Below are 19,851 nucleotides of genomic sequence, written 5' to 3' on the forward strand. Positions count from 1 at the left end.
TTATTGTCTAAAGAAAGATCTCCTACTACACATTTGTACAGATGCCATTTTGTACATTATTCTTAGATTACCTAATGTTTTAACTTACTCTGTGACTATAGGTTATTTTTTATGTACTTAATCATTTTCTAAATTCTCTACAGTGATCATATATTATTACTTTTATAATCAACAAAAAAGCCAATCTTAAAATAGTTGTTTTACATCGATATTCCCTTCTTATTGGGTACTTGAGGCAGCAGTATGTATTGTATGCATTTTAATTAGGTAATTTTAATAATTTTAATTACATGTAAATTTATATTTTTGTGTTGGGTAGGACTTTCCTACCTCTGTATAAGTTGCAGCTGAAGAAGCACCCCACGTACCAAAAGAGAGCCATGAACAGTTGCCTATAGCACCACCTCCACTACCACCCAGAGTTTACTGAGAAACATTAAACTCCTCAGCTACCTTTAATCAATCATTTATTCCAGCCTCTAGAAGTAAGGAAATTAGAAGAAGGAGGGTGGTCTGTGGTATCCTGAACTTTGTAGGAAGTGAATAATTCTGATGAAAGATTTTCCTTCTCTTTCATCTGCTTCCCTCATCTTCCCAGCCAAGTGAAAGTTAGGAGGGAGATGCAAGCATATCTGAATAAAAATTAAAGATAGAGGGTATCTGCAATGAGGAGATATGTCTTATCCTTCAGATGGACATATGCTACATCTGTAAAACCAGCCCACTTTGGAGCTTCCATTAAAGAATAAAAAAAATGGTAAGAGATTTCTTGGGAGAGCCTGAATTTCTTGGAATATGCCTTAGAAGCCAGTAAGAGTACCCTCATATGTGGAGATTTCTAAAGGGAGAAGCCAGTACTAGTTTGGCCATTAGGGACAATAGCTGTTGTCATGTGTAGAAAAAAGTAGGGGCACCTGTCTGGCTCAGTTGGTAGAGTGTGCAACTCGTGATTTCGGTGTTGTGAGTTCAAGCCCCACATTGGGTGTAGAGATTACTTAAAAGTAAAATCTTAAAAAGAAGAAAAGAAAAAAGTATGGGGAGTCCACTCCACACCCGTTACACCTGGTTCGTGGGGAGGGAAGAGGACCTTAGTGGTTCTTTGAAGATTAGAGGTTGCTGGTACAGGGCCAAATGATGCTGTGTCCCACCTAGGGATCACTGCGCATCATGAACCACTAGAAGAATCTTTATCCACTGAGGGGCTAGGGTTACATATAGTCTGCTCCTAAAGAGTCATTGGCAAAGGCCATCAACATCTTTTTTTTTTTTTTAATTTTTTTTAATTTTTTTTTTTTTCAACGTTTATTTATTTTGGGAACAGAGAGAGACAGAGCATGAACGGGGGAGGGGCAGAGAGAGAGGGAGACACAGAATCGGAAACAGGCTCCAGGCTCTGAGCCATCAGCCCAGAGCCCGACGCGGGGCTCGAACTCACGGACTGCGAGATCGTGACCTGGCTGAAGTCGGACACTTAACCGACTGCGCCACCCAGGCGCCCCTTTTTAATTTTTTTTAATGTTTATTTATTTTTGAGAGAGAGAAACAGAGCATGAGCGGGGGAGGAGCAGAGAGAGAGGGAGGCACAGAATCTGAAACAGGCTCCAGGCTCTGAGCTGTCAGCACAGAGCCTGACGTAGGGCTCGAACTCACAAACTGTGAGATCATGACCTGAGCCGAAGCCAGACGCTTAACCAAATGAGCCACCCAGGTGCCCCAAAGGCCATCAACATCTTAATTAGAGCAAACTCAGTGACATCAACCTATTTCCATGCTGTGTCTGGTTATTTATATGGCCATTCACAGCCCTCTTTCACAGGAGTTAGACCTAGAAAATGGAGGAGCAAGAGGAGACCACACCATGCTGTACTCCTGATTCCATATTTCCCCAACTATAAATGTAATCAGTGATGGGGGAGAGAAAGATGTAAAGCCAGATATAAGATAGGTGTCTAAATAGTACTGTGCTGATTTCAATTCCAAAAAATAACCAGAAAATACTGGAATTTGCCTATAATGTCATGAAGGGATGGAAAAAAGGAGAATTTGACACAGCATAGTTGGCAGCATTATCTGGGAAAAAAGTTTTATGTTAGTATCTCCTCTGAACTGAGACTCCTCAATAAATGAATTACATCTAACATTTTATTTATTTTTTATTTTTAAAAAATGTTTTATTTTTATTTTTTATTTTTTTATTTTCCTTTTTTGAAAATATGATTTATTGTCAAATTGGCTTGCATACAACACCCAGTGCTCATCCCAAGTGCCTTCCTCAATGCCCATCACCTATTTTCCCTCTCCCCCCACCCACCCCCATCTACCCTCAGTTTGTTCTCTGTATTTAAGAGTCTCTTGTGGTTTGCCTCCCTCCCTCTCTGTAACTGTATCTTTTTCCCTTTCCCTTCCTCCTTGGTCTTCTGTTAAGTTTCTCAAGATCCACATATGAATGAAAACATATGTGGCTTATATATACAATGGAATACCACTTGGCAATGAGAAAGAATGAAATCATGCCATTTGCAGCAACATGGATGGAACTGGAAGGTATTATGCTGAGTGAAATAAGTCAGAGAAGGACTGGTATCATACATTTTCATACATTGTGGGGAATAAGCTTAGAAATTCCCTGGGCTTGCACCAATGGGTTAACAAGGCATAAAGAATTACAAAGCCATAGGATGCTCACACCCAAGTTTGGGTAAACAAGATTAGGTGAATAAAGGTAGAGAAGGGGGGCTAAGGCCCCCAGAATAAAGTAGGGGGAAAAGGCCCCCAGAATAGAGAGGGGGCAAATGTCCCCAATACAAAGGTATATGAGGTAAGCAAGATTAGGTATTCAGGGTGAAAGCACCCCCCCAATTTAGTACTATAGCAGAAAGCTGCTTTCACAGGAAGGAAGGACCAACGTAGGTAAACAGGTAAATAGGGCTATAGACCTTTGTGCTGCAGTGAAGCTGTCGAGAGCAGAGCTGATTAACCAAAGAAAGGTGTCTTGTTAACCCTGAAGTTACTTGCTGTATCTGTCTTATCCCCTAGGCTGGCTAAGATAAACAGACATGGTGCTTCCTGTCTGCCATTAACAATCATCTGACCATCCGCCTGGGTCCAGGATTTTGTTTTGTATTAATCCAAACCCCTAACCCCAAATATCTTCAAGACCCCCTTTCCTTCGCGTCCATAAGTTAGTGTTCATAGTTTCATTGCCTCTTTGTGCGCATCCATCACCATGTTTGTAAGCCTTCTGATCCTAATACAAATGGGGCAAGGACCCTCATTCGGGGCTCTTGTCTTTTCTTGGACATTAGCCATCTCTCGCTTTTAATCCCGCGTCCGCTCTCTTGTGGGACAAAAGAGAACTTTAGACTTAGAGTCTATACAATACATCTAACATTTTAAAAATAATCTCTTTTATGGATAGTCTTTGGACCATTGCCTCTAGTTTTTAGTATGTTTATAAGTATACATAGGTTGTATGCAGCTTCTTGCATTTTACTTACAATAATTCACTTGATTTTTAAAACACAGAAGGCATATTTGTTAACATTAAAACAACAGAAAATGAAATTTTAAACAGATTATCAATATGATACTTTGTTGAAAACTCTTTTCACTTTATTTTACTTGTTTTAATATATTTTATTGTGGTAACAGATATTTGAGAAAATAATTTTTGCTTTTATTGCTTGATCTTTAAACTTTTGCTTTACATATTTTTATAATATATGACTTTATAAATATATCTTTGAAAGTATAATTTTTAACTTCTAGATCTCAGGGGTATCTGGGTGGCTCAGTCAGTTAAGCATCTGACTTTGGCTCAGGTCATGGTCTCGCCATCCATGAGTTTGAGCCCTGCATCTGGCTCTGTGCTGGCAGCTCAGAACCTGGAGTCTGCTTTGAATTCTATGTCTACCTCTCTCTTTGCCCCTCCCCTGCTCATGCTCTGACTCTCCCTCAAAAAGAAATAAACATTTAAAAAAGTTTTAACTTGTAGATCTTAATTACGTAGTTTCTTGCCAGTGACTTACTTGCATGTGATAAGCCTATTGTAACACACTGCACAATAATACAAATTTGGGTAGAAAGTAATGGGTAACTGGCCCTGAAACTCCTGACAAGCTTTAGTCATTTCATTAACTTCACAATTTTACCTTTTACACAATTAAAATTTTTGGACTTCATTTATAGAATTACAGTGAACTTTACATTATATATTTTTCATCACTTCTTTTTTTTTTTTAAGTTTATTTTTCAGAGAGACAGAGACAGAGCAAGCGGGAGAGTGAGAGAGAGAGAGAGAGAGAGAGAATCCCAAGCAGGCTCTGCACTACCAGTGCAGATGTGGGGCTTGAGCTCACACAACCATGAGATCATGACCTGAGTGGAAACCAAGAGTTGGACTCTTAGCCAACTGAGCCACCTAGATGCCCCTTTTTTGCCACTTCTTTAAAAACATATCTTGGGTAGTGGTTTAAATATATCTCTTCCCAAATTCTGCAAGCAGATTTTGAAAATGACTAAAGGTCTGTCATCCTGTTACAAAATACTTGGAAATTAGCATTTTTATATAAGTGAAATTCTCAGAGAGTTAAAGTAACCTTTTAAGCCAGTGGTCAGTAAACCTTTTCTGTAAAAGGCCAGATAGCAAATATTGTAGGCTTTGTGGGCCATGCATTCTCTATCACATCTACTCAGCTCTGCTGTTGCGGAACAGAAGCAACTACAGACAACATGTAAAGGAACATCATAGTAGTATTCCAATAAAACTTTATTCACAAAAACAGTGATGGGCTACATTGGCCCACAAGTATAGTTCCCTAGTCTCTGCTTTAAGCAGCAAATTACTTTGTATTTTAATTTTTTTATGGAAATTATTCTTATACCTCAATTAGTGGACTTTGTGTTGTAAAGAGCTGGTTATTCCTAAATTAGATTGCTGGACCTCTTTTTTTTTTTTTTTTGAGCGAGAGTGAGGAAAGAGAGAATCTTTAAATTTTTTACTTTTGTATTTATTTTTATTTTAGAGAGAGCATGAGCTAAGGTGAGGGGCAGAGGGAGAGAGAGAATCTTAAGCTGGGTCCATGCTGACACAGGACTTGAGCACAGCCCTGGGATCATGACATGAGCTGAAATCAAGAGTTGGATGCTGAACAAACTGAGCTACCCAGGTGCCCCACATTCCTGGACGTTTTAACTCTTGTGTTTACTTTTATAATTTTTTAGACTTCTGAGTGTTTTTATGTTTATACCAGTAGTTTCTTCCCAAGAGTTTGATACTCTTGTCTGAAGTGGTTCAGAAAACCAAATTATTTAACTTGGTAGAATTATCACTGCATCATCTATATAGTGATAGCCATTTTTATTTTATTTTATTTTTTTATTTCTTTTTTTGTTACTTTGAGAGAGAGAAAGAGAGTGCACAAGCTGGGGAGGGGCAGAGAGAAGGAGAGACAGAATGTCAAGCAGGCTCCACACCATCAGTGCAGAACCCAGTGTGGGGCTCGAACTCACAAACCATGAGATTATGACCTGAGCCGAAATCAAGACTTGGACTCTTAACCAACTGACCATTTTTTATTTTAGAATAGCCTAGAGTACCTCCAGTTATTGCAAAGGGAATAACCAGTTTGTTCATATACAAAGCAAAATATTTACATTCAATTTATTGAACACTAATGTAATACTTTTAGGAGAAGTGTATTAGAAACTCAAATTAATAGCAGTTCATAATTTTAAAAGTTGCAAATCACTAACCTTATTAGAAAGATTACCCTGGGTGTAATTCTAAAGAAGCTTTGCTCTTCTCTGAGAGCAAGGGATCTTCAGAAAGATACACTTAGAGACCACATACACAAATTGGCTGATTGATGATCTTTATTTAGTATATAGACCCCACATTACAACAAATGAATGTGTACCAAGAGAAGTTGAACTCTATTCACCCTAATAGGCAATAGATATGCTTAGAAAATAATCCAAAACCTGAAAATAAGTGATATGGGCAATATGTAGCAAAGAGGTTAACACCAAGAGCAATGAATTGTTGTCACTACTTATATCTACATTTTTTGTTTTAATTACTTCCATATATGAACTTTTAAAAATACATTATATAATTATGATCTAATTTCTGTCATTTTGTCTGAGGTCAGAGTAGGACTTCCCATTGCACATGCACTTAGAGTTATATTTATACTTCAGGAAGCAGATTAGATCATATGGTTGCATTGCAGTGTGATGTGCTAGAAATTACACCATTTTAATGTAAAAAATAAGCTAAATGAAATTAAAATAAAACTTGTGTTCATTCTGATAGCTGAGAGAGTTCAAATGCTATTCTATAAAACTAAAAGTTGTTAGTGATACTTTGTTTTACAAGAATAGATTTTTGAATTATGCACATTTATTCTGCAGTTTAGGTATACAAATCAGATCATGTTTATGAACCAAATACTTTTAGCCTCTGAAAGTTGAAAAAGAATACATGTGGTGTTTTCTATTAATTTTAGCCTATTCCCAGAACGTTGGCGTCTGTATTAGAATGCCTGATTATTGCTCATTCAGTTGGAGTGGACAGTCTTTTTGCTGACTGCATGAAGTAAGTGATTTGAAGTAGTGTCAATACTATTAATATAAAGATTTTGTTCTTCTATTCTTGTAATTTTCTGGGAAATTTTGGAATTGGCCTGTTTTCTTGGGTACATTGTAGGGAGCTTAATGCTTAACTAGTTGTAACAATTGAGAAGTATTATTGACTTAGATATTACTCAAGATGCTTGGGATCTATTTTATTTTAGCCTAACCATGGTTATTTATGTCAAAAGCTATGCATCAAACTTAAAGTAGAATTAAAATATTTGTTTACAGAAAAGGGAGGACAATTAAGTCCATCATAGAGTTCACAAAATTAACGGTAAGAGTCATCATATATTTATGTAAAACTTATATCATTGAAAATAAAAGTGTTATTTGAATACTATAATCCAAAATATTTTCATTTCTCTAACTTGAGATTCTTTTATTTTTTTTAACAGGTGGATTGTAAAGCATTTTGCAAGGTTTTGGTCTGAGAGAAGTTTTGCAAATGTACCTCCTGAGATTCAGAAAAGTTGTCTTAACATGTTGATTCAGTCTTTAGTAAGTATAAACTGAATACCCTTGTTTGTATTTGTCATCAAAAAGTTTATTCAGTTTTGTGTACGTACTTTCAACGTTTTAAACATAAATGTAGAATTCTATGGTAAAAGCAAGATGAGAGAACCGATTTCAGATAACCCAGAACCAGTTGAGAACCTGTCCTCAAGATTTTGTTCCCCTCTACCAAATTCATTACTTAGGGTTCAGAGAGGCAGAACCACTATTCTGGTTCATGAACAAAGGGGGCCTGGTGCCACAGATGGAGGTTATGCATTGGTATCAACAACATGGATTTCTACTCACTAAGGTAGATTTGGTACAGCGCTGAAACTTCTCTGTGGCAACATTCCCCACGAGAACCAGCCATTTACTTGGAGGCCAGTTAATTATATTGGACCACTTCATCATGGAAAAGGCAGTGCTGTGTTCTCATTGGAGTAGACATTTGCTCTAAATACAGATATGCCTTCCTTGCTTCCAGTATTTCTGCTAAAACCACTATCCATGGTCTTACAGAATGCCTTTTCCATAATCATGGTGTTTCACACAGCATCACTTATGACTAATGAACTCACTTCACAGCAAATCAAGTCTGGCTCATGATTTCACTGGTCTTACCATGTTTTCTGTCATCCTGAAACAACTGGCTTGATAAATACCAGCCATGACCAAGTTACCAGCTACAGAAATGAGGTTCTAGTAGTTATGATATAAACATTAATTCCCCCTTTTTATATGAATATTTGTTTACATAACCACTGTTTATGTATACTCCTTCCACTGTCTCATATCTCTACCATCTAAGACCTGTTAATAATGGTTAATTTTATATCTCCATATTTAAGTTACAGGATACCAAAGGGGAGTGGGAATCAGTCTGAAGAACAATAAATATTTCCCAAAGACAAAATAAAGAGTTTATATCCTCTTACAGGGAAGGGCTAGCATGTTTGTTGTATACAGGATACTTACACCATGTCAGGCAAAAGCATAACTTTGTTATTGTCTCCATTTGAAATTAAGTATTGTTTAAAGAGATGTGTATGGGTGCCAAGCCCACAGGGGTGGACTGCAGTGATTTTGTAACATTGTCAGCTTGGCTCAGATAAACTGTTTCCCAGAATTTCCCTCTTTGAATGTTTCCACTTGGAGTGGCCACAAGGGACAATTTGGCATGAGATTTGGAGGGTAAAAGTGAAGCAGCAGCCTTTTTTTTTTTTTTTTTTTTAACACCAGGACTATTGGGGCAGGCACTTTTATCTCATACGTGTTGCTTGTTTACTGGCTCACCTTGTGGACGTGAAACAGCAGCCAGGCCATATCTGCTCCACCATGCCCTGTGTCCTTTTTTGGCTGCTCTTACCTCTTTGCCAGAGATATGTTTACCTCCATGATGAAGAGTACCAGCATCGCCTGAAGGACACCTATTTCATCCAGGTTGTAGGCAGTGAAAACTGAAATGAGTCCATCCTTGTGGATTACAGCTTGTGTTCTTGGTGTTAGTATGTCCTTGCTGTCCTCTCTTCTCATATCAGCTGCCTTCCCTGTGGTCTTCAAACTATATCTTCATTTACAAATACCATTTAACCAGTTCCCACGATTATGTAAGGTCAAATCTCTGTAACAAATTCCTTTATATATATACAATTAACTCCTAGTGGTTCTCTTTCTCTGAACCCTAAATGATACGTCAGACTGGGTTACATAGAAGATACATCTAAACCTAACTGGGAAAATAAGTGTAGGCCATCAGCTGGTGAAATACTACCAGCAAAAAATAAATCTCAATCTATATTTATGCTAATGAAGGACTTTGTGGCTTAGTTTCTTAATATTTTGCATTCGTTTCTTTGGTCAGTGAATAGCTACTCCCTGTTCATGAAGGCAAACCATGTCCCAGCTATACTTCAGCTTCATAGAAGTAGAAACATCATTTACTACTATTGCTGTTGTTGTTGTTGTTGTTGTTATTATTATTATTATTATTATTATTATTATTATTATTATTTAGTGGGTGTTTTTAGACCTTCATAGTTCAAAAAATACTTGGCATTTTTAAAATTTATGTAAGACAGGTACTCCAACCTCTATTTCACATATGAGAAAAGAGAATCAGAAGTGCTTTATTCAAATTCAAAATGTCAGTAAATGACAAAGCCATATCTTTTGTTGTTGTTGTTAATTTATTTATTTTGAGAGAGAGAGAGAGAGAGAGAGTACAAGCAGAGGAGGAGCAGAGAGAGAGGAAGACAGAGAATCTTAAGCAGGCTTCGTGCTGTCAGCGCAGAGATCACGAACTGTGAGTGAGATCATGACCTGAGCTGAAATCAAGAGTCAGACGCTTAACTGACTGAACCACCCAGGCACCCCCAAAGCCAGATCTTAAAACCAATTGCTGCCATTCTAAAGATAATATGATAGGTGCTCACTGTGGGCAAATTTTTCTTTAAAGAAATGTGGACCTTGACTTTATCATCTCACAAATTGGTGGAAGAATGGGCATTTAAATAACTAAGTATAATACAAGTTAAACTATGATGAGTACTAATATTAAGTTCCTTGTCAGTCTAATTTACCCTGGTAGCCTCAGCCTTAGAGCAGTGCCTGGCTCATATTAGCAACTCAGTATATATTTTCAAATAGGTAAATAAATGAAAGAATAAGTTAAAATTCAGGTGTGTACATGGGATCACAGAGGTTAAAACAATTGATTCTGATTAGAAGGATGAGAGAAGTAATTTGAGATGAACCTGAAGCTAGAGGAAAATTTCAGAATAAAACAAGTACATTAGGATATTCCTGACAGACTATTAAATTGTGACCAGAGACCTGGAGACAGACAGTTCCAATATTCTGCTATAACTGGAATGAGAAGAGATAAGTCTGGGGAGAGGCTAAGGCCAGATTGGGAGGGATCTTAACTGAATGTCTTGTTAAGAAGTTTGATTTTGGGGGGCACTGGGTGGCTTAACTGGTTAGTTAAGCATCCAACTTCGGCTCAGGTCATGATCTCACAGTTCCTCAGTTCAAGCCCTGCATGGGGCTCTCTTCTGTCAGTGCAGAGCCCATTTCAGATCCTCTGTCCCCCTCTCCTTCTACCCCTCCCCCGCTCACGTGAACACTCTCTTTCAGAAATAAACATTAAAAAAAAGGTTTGATTTTTTAGTAAGTGGTAAGTATGTGAGTTTAATTGAAGAATAAGCCCTTCATATGATGCCTCTCCCTCTGTTACAATATTTTGATTTTATAACTCTAATCAGGTCTTTGTAAGCTTTGTGAATATTTGTTTTTTTACTTTCAAGACAGATGAAAAGATGACATCAGAGCAGCTGAACATGCAGTTTAACTGAAATTTTGAAATTATGTCTTTCTTTTTTTAGGTTTTTGTTTTTATTTATTTTGAGAGAGAGAGTACAAGTGGGAAAAGGGAAGAGAGAGAGAGGGAGAGACAGAATCACAGGAAGGCTCTGCACCACCAGCACCGAGCCCAATGCAGAGCTCGAACCCACAAACTGTGAGATCATGACCTGAGCCAAAATTGGAGCCACCCAGGTGCCCCTGAAATTATATCTTTCTTTGTGAATAGTCAGGCTTTCAGAAACAGTAACTTAATATATTTTTCATATTTTATTATATAAATAAAGTATATTTCGCTTTTGATTAAAAAAATCAGATATTTTTTAATGGTGCTGGGAAAACTGGACAACTACATGCAAAAGAATGAAACTGGACCACTTGCTAACACTATACACAAAAATAAACTCAAAATGGATTAAAGACCTAAATGTGGAACCTTAAAAATGTTAACCATTTTTAACCGTAAAAATTACCATTTCCTAAATGGTAACCATAAAAATCCTAGAAGAAAACATAGGCAAATAATATCCCTGACATGGCCATAGCAACATTTTTCTAGATATGTCTCCTCAGGCAAGGAAAACAAAAGCAAAAATAAATTGGGATTACATCAAAATAAAAGGGGTTTGCACAGTGAGGGAAAGCATCAAGAAAACAAAAAGGCAACCTACTGAATGGAAGAAGGTATTTGCAAATGATACATCCAGTAAGGGGTTAATATCCAAAACACATGAAGAATTTATACAGTTTAATACTAAAAAAAAAAAAAAATCCAATTAAAAATGGGGAGAAGACCTGAATAGACATTTTTTCCAAAGCGTATACACAGATGGCCAACAATACATGAAGAGATGCTCAATATCACTAATTACGAGGGAAGCGCAAATCAAAACCACAATGAGAGACCATCTCAGACCAGTCAGAAGTTATCAAAAAGACAAGAAATAACAAGTGTTGGAGAGGATATTCAGAAAAAGGAACCCTCATGCACTGTTGGTGGGAATGCAAACTGGTGCAGCCACTGTGGAAAACAGTATGGAGGTTCCTCAAAAGATTAAAAATAGAATTACCATATGGTCCAGTAATCCCACCACTGGGTATTTACCTAAAGAAAATGAGAACACTAATTCAAAAAGATACATGCACCTCTGTGTTTATTGCTACATTATTTATTAGAGCCAAGATATGGAAGCAACCTAAGTGTCTACTGATAGACAAATGGATGAGGAAGATGTACACACACAGAGAGGAGTATTATACAGCCATTAAAAGGATGAAATATTACCATTTGTGACAATATGAATGGACCTAGAGGATATTATGCTAAGTGAAATAAGTCATACTGCAAAAAACAAATACCATATGAATTCACTTATATGTGAAATCTGAACAAACAAATGCATAAACAAAAAGCAGAATCAAACCTATAAATACAGAGAACAAACTGGGGGGTTGCTAGAAGAAAGGGGTGGGAGGATGGGAACAATGGGTGAAAGGAAGTGGTGGGTACAAACTTCCAGTTATGGAAAGAATAAGTCACAAGAATAAAAGGCCCAGCATAGGGAGTGTAGTCAATGGTATTGTAATAGCACTGCATGTTGACAGATGGTAGCTACACTTGCAGTGAGCACAACATATGTTGTACACCTGAAACTAGTGTAACATTATGTATCAACTAAAAAATTTTTTAAGAAAAATTTTTAATTGTTTCAAATTAAAATTTGAAATATGTTATCCAAAAAGTGAAAGAACAGCAGTCTTCTTAGTTTTCTTTAGTTCTAATTCAGCTCAACTGCATGTGCCATGGTGGGCACTTAACTGCATCAGTGACATGCCCAACACTGTCATATACGAAGGGAGATAAGAAAGTGCTACATTGAACTATATTTGGAGGATTTTCTTGGTCTTTTATTAATGTGAGGGGATTTGAGTTTGTTTCCCCTTTCTGGGTCTATGCAGCAGTTCAGTAAAATGTAGCTGCTCCCTCCTACCACGTACAACCATTGCTTTTGGTTAGAAGAGAAAGCAGGGTGAAGGCATGAGTACAAGAGACAAAGGTGTTAGAAAAGTTATAATTTTATAATGTGATTACTGAGAAACGTAACAGGAACCCGTGGGGGAGGGGGAGGAAAAAAGGAAAAAAAAAAAAAAAAAAAAGAGGTTAGAGTGGGAGAGAGCCAAAGCATAAGAGACTATTAAAAACTGAGAACAAACTGAGGGTTGATGGGGGGTGGGAGGGAGGAGAGGGTGGGTGATGGGTATTGAGGAGGGCACCTTTTGGGATGAGCACTGGGTGTTTTATGGAAACCAATTTGGACAATAAATTTCATATATTATAAAAAAAATAAAAATAAAAAAAATATAATGTGATTACTTGGACTGTTTCAAAACATTAAATTTTTCTGTGCCAAAATGTTTAAGCCCTTATAAAAGCAAATTATGAAGAGTTTTTAAATGGAGGGAAGTTAAAACAAAAGTAGGGATGGTCAGTAGGGTAAAACAAAGTTGTATATATTATGCTATTTAGTCCTAAGGCCAAAGGATAGCTTAAGACCTATTTGATCAACACAATATCATAAGGATTAAGAAATAATATGACTCACAGTATTTATTCAATATATGGTATTATCCAGGAAGCTGGCTGGAAGAATTTTCAGTTGGATCTATACTTCATATCCTGGTATGCAAGGGATACATTCCAAATAGATCAAAGGTTTGAATGTGGGGGGAAAAAGCCGTTAAAATATTACAGTACACCCTGGGAGAATTATAACCTTGACGGGAGAGTGGAGATATAAAATCCAGAAGGCTTAAAAAATTGATTATATAAAAACACAAAATTTTATGTAGTAAAAACAACCAAGCAAAGTCAAAAGACAAATGACAGTTTATATCATACTTTTGACTCTAGTTTTCCTAATATGGAGGAATATAATAGGACCTAAAAATATAGGATAATATAGGACCATAAAATTAGATGGTTCACAAAGACAATACAGATACTTCTTAATTTGATGAATAAATCCTCAACTTCATTTAAGAGAAATGGACATGAAAATGACAGTATCAAACCATTTTCTATCTTTTAGAATGAAAAGAAAAAGGGAATGTGTACTAGGTTAGTAAGGATGTAGGGAAGAAGTACTTTTATTCATTCTTGGGAAGGGTATAAATTAGCACATCTTTTGCTGTGTTTTTCAAACTTTTTTAACTGTGACCGAGAGTGAGAATTTTCTTTTACATTGTAACCCAGTACACTCACACATAGAAAACTAAAACAAGTTTCACAAAAGAATGCTTACCATTATTACATGATGTACTAATATTTCCTGTTTTTCTCTTTTCTCTATTTTTTTGTTTTGTTTTCTAATGCTGATTGTAAGCCACTAAAAATATTTCTGTTGGTTGCTAGGAGAGAAATCCACAGTTTGGAAAACAGTCCTTCATTGAATATATACTGGTGATGTTTAGGATACTTCTGGTGCCCCACCTCATATCCTCTTGGCCAATGTGTGAACGCCAACCATTGCTGCAGCATACAGCTTCATAGGCATGCAGTCTGACAGCATTTTCCGTCAGCCACATCACACTTATTTCTCATTTCTTGTCTTAAGGCTTCACTATCACTCCACACAGGGTACCTATGACTCAGCAATTCTGATACCTGTGCAAACCTGGAAGTAGAAGGAAGTTAACACCTCAGGGGACAAGCCTTGACTAAGGGGAGATTAGAGCCAGTGGTTATGTTTCCCTGTTTTGTCCCTTGGGCAGAATAATTCAAGGTGCATTCTTTGTGGCTCTTCAGAGGGTCCCCAGCAAGACTGAGCCCCACTTGCTTGTAATAGTGAATACTATATCAGTGCTTCTCAAACTTTAATATATATACAAAACATTTCAGGATCTTGGTTAAATGCAGATTCTAATTCAGTAAGTCAGAGGTGGAGCTTGAGAGTCTATGTTTCTGACAAGCTCCAATGGATGCTGATGCTGTGGGTCACACTGAGTAGCAAGAAGCTAGAAAACATATCCTTCCATTGGCTTTTCTGCCTTCCCTGTTTCGCTCTCATTATGCCTCACATTCTCTTGGGATCACATCCCAAAATAAACTGTCTGCATACAAGCCTATTTCTCAGGCTCAGGATTTAGGCAGAACCCAGGTTAAGACAAGTAGTATTGACCCAGCAATTGTTTCTGGGAGTTTATCCTATAGATATGTTCACACACACACACACACACACACACACACACACACACACGTATGAAATATTATTTACAAGATCTTTCATTACAACATTGTAACAGCAAAAATTTGGAAACAATGTAAACATAAGTAGAGGATTAAATGACTTACCCATATTGTGGGCTATTATATAGCTATTAAAACAATAACAAGGCTCTTTATATTCTGATAAAAATATTTAAGATGTATGCTAAGTGTAAAGGACAAGATACTGAGAATTATTCACATTAATGCTTCCATTTGAGTAAAATAAAGGTTATTGCATATATTTTTTGTTTGTGTATGTATAAAATAACTCTAGAAAGATATACAAAATTATATTTTTTTAAGTGTATTTACTTAGTGCAGGAGGGGCAGAGAGAGGGAGGGAGGGAGAGAGAATCCCAAGCTGGCTCTGCACTGTCAGTGCAAAGCCTGATGTGGGGCTCAAACTCATGAAGCATGAGATCATGACCTGAGCTGAAACCAAGAGTCAGATGCTTCACCGACTTAGCCACCTAGGGGACCCCAGAAAATAAATAATATTGGTTTGGAAGAGAGAAAATGAGTGGCTTGGGGACAGGAAAGGGAAGGAGACTTTTCTTAGTACTGCCATTTATATGTTGTTGAAATTTGAAGAATATGTTAACTATTGGATTACAATTTTATGTGTTTTGTCTAGAAATGCATTATTATGTTTTCTTCCTTCTTTCAGCTTCAACCTTCTTTGAACTCTAACATTTAATGTTATATATTCAGATCAGTATGGAATAAGATTACATACCACCTATGTTATCATTTAGTCCATATTTTAGTAGGTTCCAATCTAAATTATAACTATACTTTGTATCTATATTTTTAAGAAAATTATTGTCATATCACATAACATGTGTAATAAGCACTTTGTAGATATCTACCAAGTTTATTTGAATATCCTACATTTGTCTTCACCACCAGAACAATCATTAGAGTAGAAGAAATCGGGCTTAGTGCCTAAAAGCACAGTTACTCAGGATGTCGTCAGAGGGGGAAAGGGTGATGGTACCCCCCCAAAAGAATTATAGCATTACATGATTTTTTTTACTCTAATAAAGCAAGGGAAACATATAATACATTTTTTAAAAATTCTTGGTTAAGCGGCGGGGGGGCGGCATGCATGGGTGGCTCAGTCAGTTAAGCACCTGACTCTTGATTTCAGTTCCTGAGACTGAGCCCCCTCATTGGGGGCTGTTGGGATTCTGTCTCTCCTTTTTTCTCTCTTCCCCTCCCCACTCACACTTGTTCAAACATGCTTTCTCCACCTCCTAAAATAAACATTAAAAATATAAAATGTTAAAAATTTTGTTCAAGGATTAAACAATTTAGGAATTCACATACGGATTCTCACTCTCTGATGATGCTAAGAGATGAACAAATATTTCAGGGTCTACTATGACCCAATTCTGTACTAGGCCCTGGGATGCAATGGTGTGCCAAAATAGACATGGTTTCACGCTCAGTAAACATACAGCCCAGTGAGAAAGATGGATATTAATCCAGTAGTTATGTTCATGATAGAATAATTAGAAATGAATTAAGTACTCTAAAAAAAGGGACAGGTTCTCTGGTGGCATGTATAAAAGAAATCTACTATAGGGATAGAGATCAGGGTCAGATAGAGTTTGAGTTGAGATCTGAAACATAGAGAGGGTGTGCAAAGTTTACATCATGCAGCCTATGTTAAGGATGTCAGTCTATCACTTCCAGATTTATCAGTTGTCTATTGCTCTATAACAAACTACCCTAAAACGAAGGGGCTTAAAACTACAATTTATTATTTCTCATAATTTTGTGGGTTGACTGGGTAATTCTTCTGTTTCCTGAGTTCCATCCTGCAGCTGCTTTCACCTGGTGGCTCAGTTGGAGCTTGGGTTCCCACTCCATGTGGTCTTCCTTACCCAGCTTCTTCATGGCCTTGTGATCCCAGAATTGCAAGTTGCAGGGCTTTTTGAGACCTTGGCTCTGGAACTTGCACAGTACCGATATTTGTGCAAGCAAGTGAAAAGTGCCTAGGTTCAAGGGGTGAGTAAATAAATTCTACCTCTTGATAGATGGAGCCAGAAAGAACTGGTGGCCATGTTTTTCAGTCTACTACAATCCATCAGGTAACTCTTTACACATCAAACAGTTATTTACTAAGCATTGTTTTAAGAACTAGAAGCCAAATATGATAATTTATATGTTGCCATTTTTTCTTTTTCATTGGAGCACATGTATTTGTGAATTATCATTCCACTTTCCATAGAGATCAGTATTGTGAATATTTTTTTCCTGTGGAATAAAAATGAATCATCATTAAGTGAATAAAATATAAAGAGTTTTACCTAATTAGAGTGGAGGAAGAAAATCACTGGAGAATATAAGCAATTTTTAGACTTTCTAAATTTGTAATAAAGAGCATGTATTGTATAGTCAGGAAAGAATTAAGGTTATGTCAGTGTAGCTATACAGTTATGAATGATATCTATAAGCACAAAAACTAATTCAGTAGGGAAAATCTCAGAGAGGTCAAGTTTTTCTTTGTAGTTCTATTATAGCTCTTCTCTCAGGTTTCTTTTAGCTATCTTTTAGAGATGATTTGTTCCCAGTTCAAAATTTGCCTTTTTGGATAATTCAGAATGAGGAAATAAAAAAATATTATATGTCATGACAAAGATATTAGCAACCTGGAATTTTGTTTTTTTGCAGGAAACATCATAAGAAAACAAAAGTATTTGATTTGTTTAAAAAGTTATTTTATAAATAGTAACTTTTTTCCCAATATTTTTTAAATTATAAGAATGATAAGAATGCTGCTTTTCTTCTGATGGAAAGTGACAGGCTAATCATCAGTTTACCCAGAGTGAAGTGGACAGAAGTAGCCCTGACTATGGCATCTCGGCTGCAAGAAGAATGTATTGCATTTATTATAGAAAACTTCTCCAAGATCATTCACAGTGAAAATTTTTCTCTTCTCTTACAGGTACTATGTCTAAAAGTATTTCCTATATTTAGCCCCATCTTCGTGTTCTGATTATAGTTATGTAAGAGTTTTTAAATGCAGGTTGCCTTTGATTAAATTAGTGTGACTTAAATAAATTCCATAACAGATGGCATGCTTGCATAGGATTTACAGCAGTGGTGGACAGGATTTTTGGCTTACAAGATAGTGAAGGCAGTAAGGGGACAGGTTTGAATGCACTGGTAAGACGTAATGTAACTCTGGCCAGCAATAGCCCTCAATCAGCATAAGCCATATTTTAGAAACCAGTCATTAATGTATTGTTTTGTCAGTAATACCATTACAGTCCATGCAAAATTCTGTCTTATTGGGGACCCACTTGCTCTAAATTTAGTTATTGAATAAAGAACTTTGATTATTTATTTCTAATTCTGTTTTTAGGACTATTTTGGTTCCTAGGAACTGTGTGTGTGTGTGTGTGTGTGTCTTTTTTTTAAAGGAAAGATTTTTATAATGCTTATTATTATAATTACATAATTGTAATATATATTATAAAATATAATTATTATATTATTATCAGAGGAAATAAGATTGCTGGCTGACTTCCAATGGTCAGTTATGATGAATGTTTTGTTGTTAAGCCAGACTTTCACATTTCTTACACATTTTACATGTATTCCTATTAAATATAATTTCTGTGTTTTGTAGTCACAAGCAATGAGCAGCACAGCTGATCTGTTGGACAAAATTTTAAAAGCAATTGAAGAAAACATTACCACTGAGAATAGCTGCTCTCTTCTTATGGCTCTGGACACGTTACTGAACTCTGACAGTACAAAGGAAATGGTATTGAAAGTGATGGAATTCAGTTAAATGATATATTTGAATTGCTTTAAGTTTTTAAAATATATGCACATTTTAAATGTTGTAGCATTCATTAAAACTTGGTGATGGGTGGTTGGTTATAGTCCCTAATTTTGTGTCTGTTGGAATTTTTCCTAAATAAAAATTTAATTTCATTTACCTCCAAGAAGACTTACTATAAAAGTTCAGAATTTGGCAGTTTGACTTGCTAATTCTAAACATAGTTTGGTGCTTAACAATATTAATTGGTATGGTGTAACTCTGGTATTTCTCCCATGTTACAATATTAAATTTCTTAAATGTAAAACTTACTGAAAATTTTAAGTAATTTTTTAGAATTTTTAATTATCAGTGTCTTTTATTTTCAGAATATGTCAATTCCTTTTTGCCTTCAGGAAAAAAAAAAAACATTTAAAATTGGATTGACTAGGAAAAAGCAAAATGAAAATATTTGTTTTTAAATGCAATTAATCAATGATAATAGTAAGCTTATTGCAAATTATTAACCTTTTGTTTTTGTTCAACAAGAATGATAAAAAAATTTTTATCATATTTATTACTATTGGATAGAGTATTTGACCTTGTAATGTCATAGTTGATTTGAAAAGGCTGTAGAAGGTATTCATGTAAAGGCCATTGGTGTTTTAAAATAATGTTTGTTTGAAAGGATAAGGTTTAGCTTCATGTTCAGTTTAAAATTCTGTTTTTGAAGAGTAAGCCTTCATAAATAACATGGACCCGACGATTTTAAAAATCTAAGTGATGACATCATTGATCTAGCTTAGGAGTAAGTAGATTCGGAAAGGAATAATGACTGGTTGCTATGACAATGTGGCTCTCACCAGCTGCTGATTTGTTGCTTGAACACAGGGTTTTACGTGCAAGATCCAGGCTCTGCGTGATAAGCTGTGGATCTTCCTGGTTCAGTCTTTCTATGCTGTTCGTCATACAGAAAGCTGGAAGCTGATGAGCACAGATGATCAACAGAAAATCCAAGCAGGTATGGTAGCCTTGAGATTTCTTATTCTTATATTATGATCTTTGTAACAAGAGATATCTTGAGGGGATTCTAGTAAGTAGTAGGATTAACATTGTTTGCTTCTGTTCAGTAATAGCTTGCTAATTGAAACTAGTGATAGTATGTTTAGGCAGTTTTAACAAATCATGCTTTGCTGTTCTTAGAAGATGACTCATTTCCTTTATATGTGTATGTATATATATGTATGTATATATGTCAGTTTTTAATCCTATTCTGTATTCTGTATTAGCAGCAGTGTTCCAGCCAAATTTGCTC

General features: G+C 36.2%; 1 protein-coding gene across 3 annotated transcripts in view; it reads left to right on the forward strand.

Moving 5' to 3' along the window:
• The window catches only part of BTBD8 (BTB domain containing 8), a 119,494-nt gene that overhangs the window by 71,478 nt on the left and 28,165 nt on the right, over positions 1 to 19,851 (forward strand). For 2 of the 3 annotated variants that reach the window (XM_045478273.1, XM_045478272.1), the window contains exons 8-12: positions 6,510 to 6,598; positions 7,035 to 7,137; positions 17,532 to 17,714; positions 18,402 to 18,539; positions 19,428 to 19,557. In XM_045478273.1, the coding sequence (XP_045334229.1) occupies positions 6,510 to 6,598; positions 7,035 to 7,137; positions 17,532 to 17,714; positions 18,402 to 18,539; positions 19,428 to 19,557 (643 nt within the window). Of the gene's footprint in view, positions 1 to 6,509; positions 6,599 to 7,034; positions 7,138 to 17,531; positions 17,715 to 18,401; positions 18,540 to 19,427; positions 19,558 to 19,851 lie in introns of those variants that run through there. The other variant, XM_045478274.1, reaches the window with a different exon arrangement.

This window comes from Leopardus geoffroyi, chromosome C1 (genome assembly GCF_018350155.1).
Source record: "Leopardus geoffroyi isolate Oge1 chromosome C1, O.geoffroyi_Oge1_pat1.0, whole genome shotgun sequence".
Lineage (NCBI taxonomy): Eukaryota > Metazoa > Chordata > Mammalia > Carnivora > Felidae > Leopardus > Leopardus geoffroyi.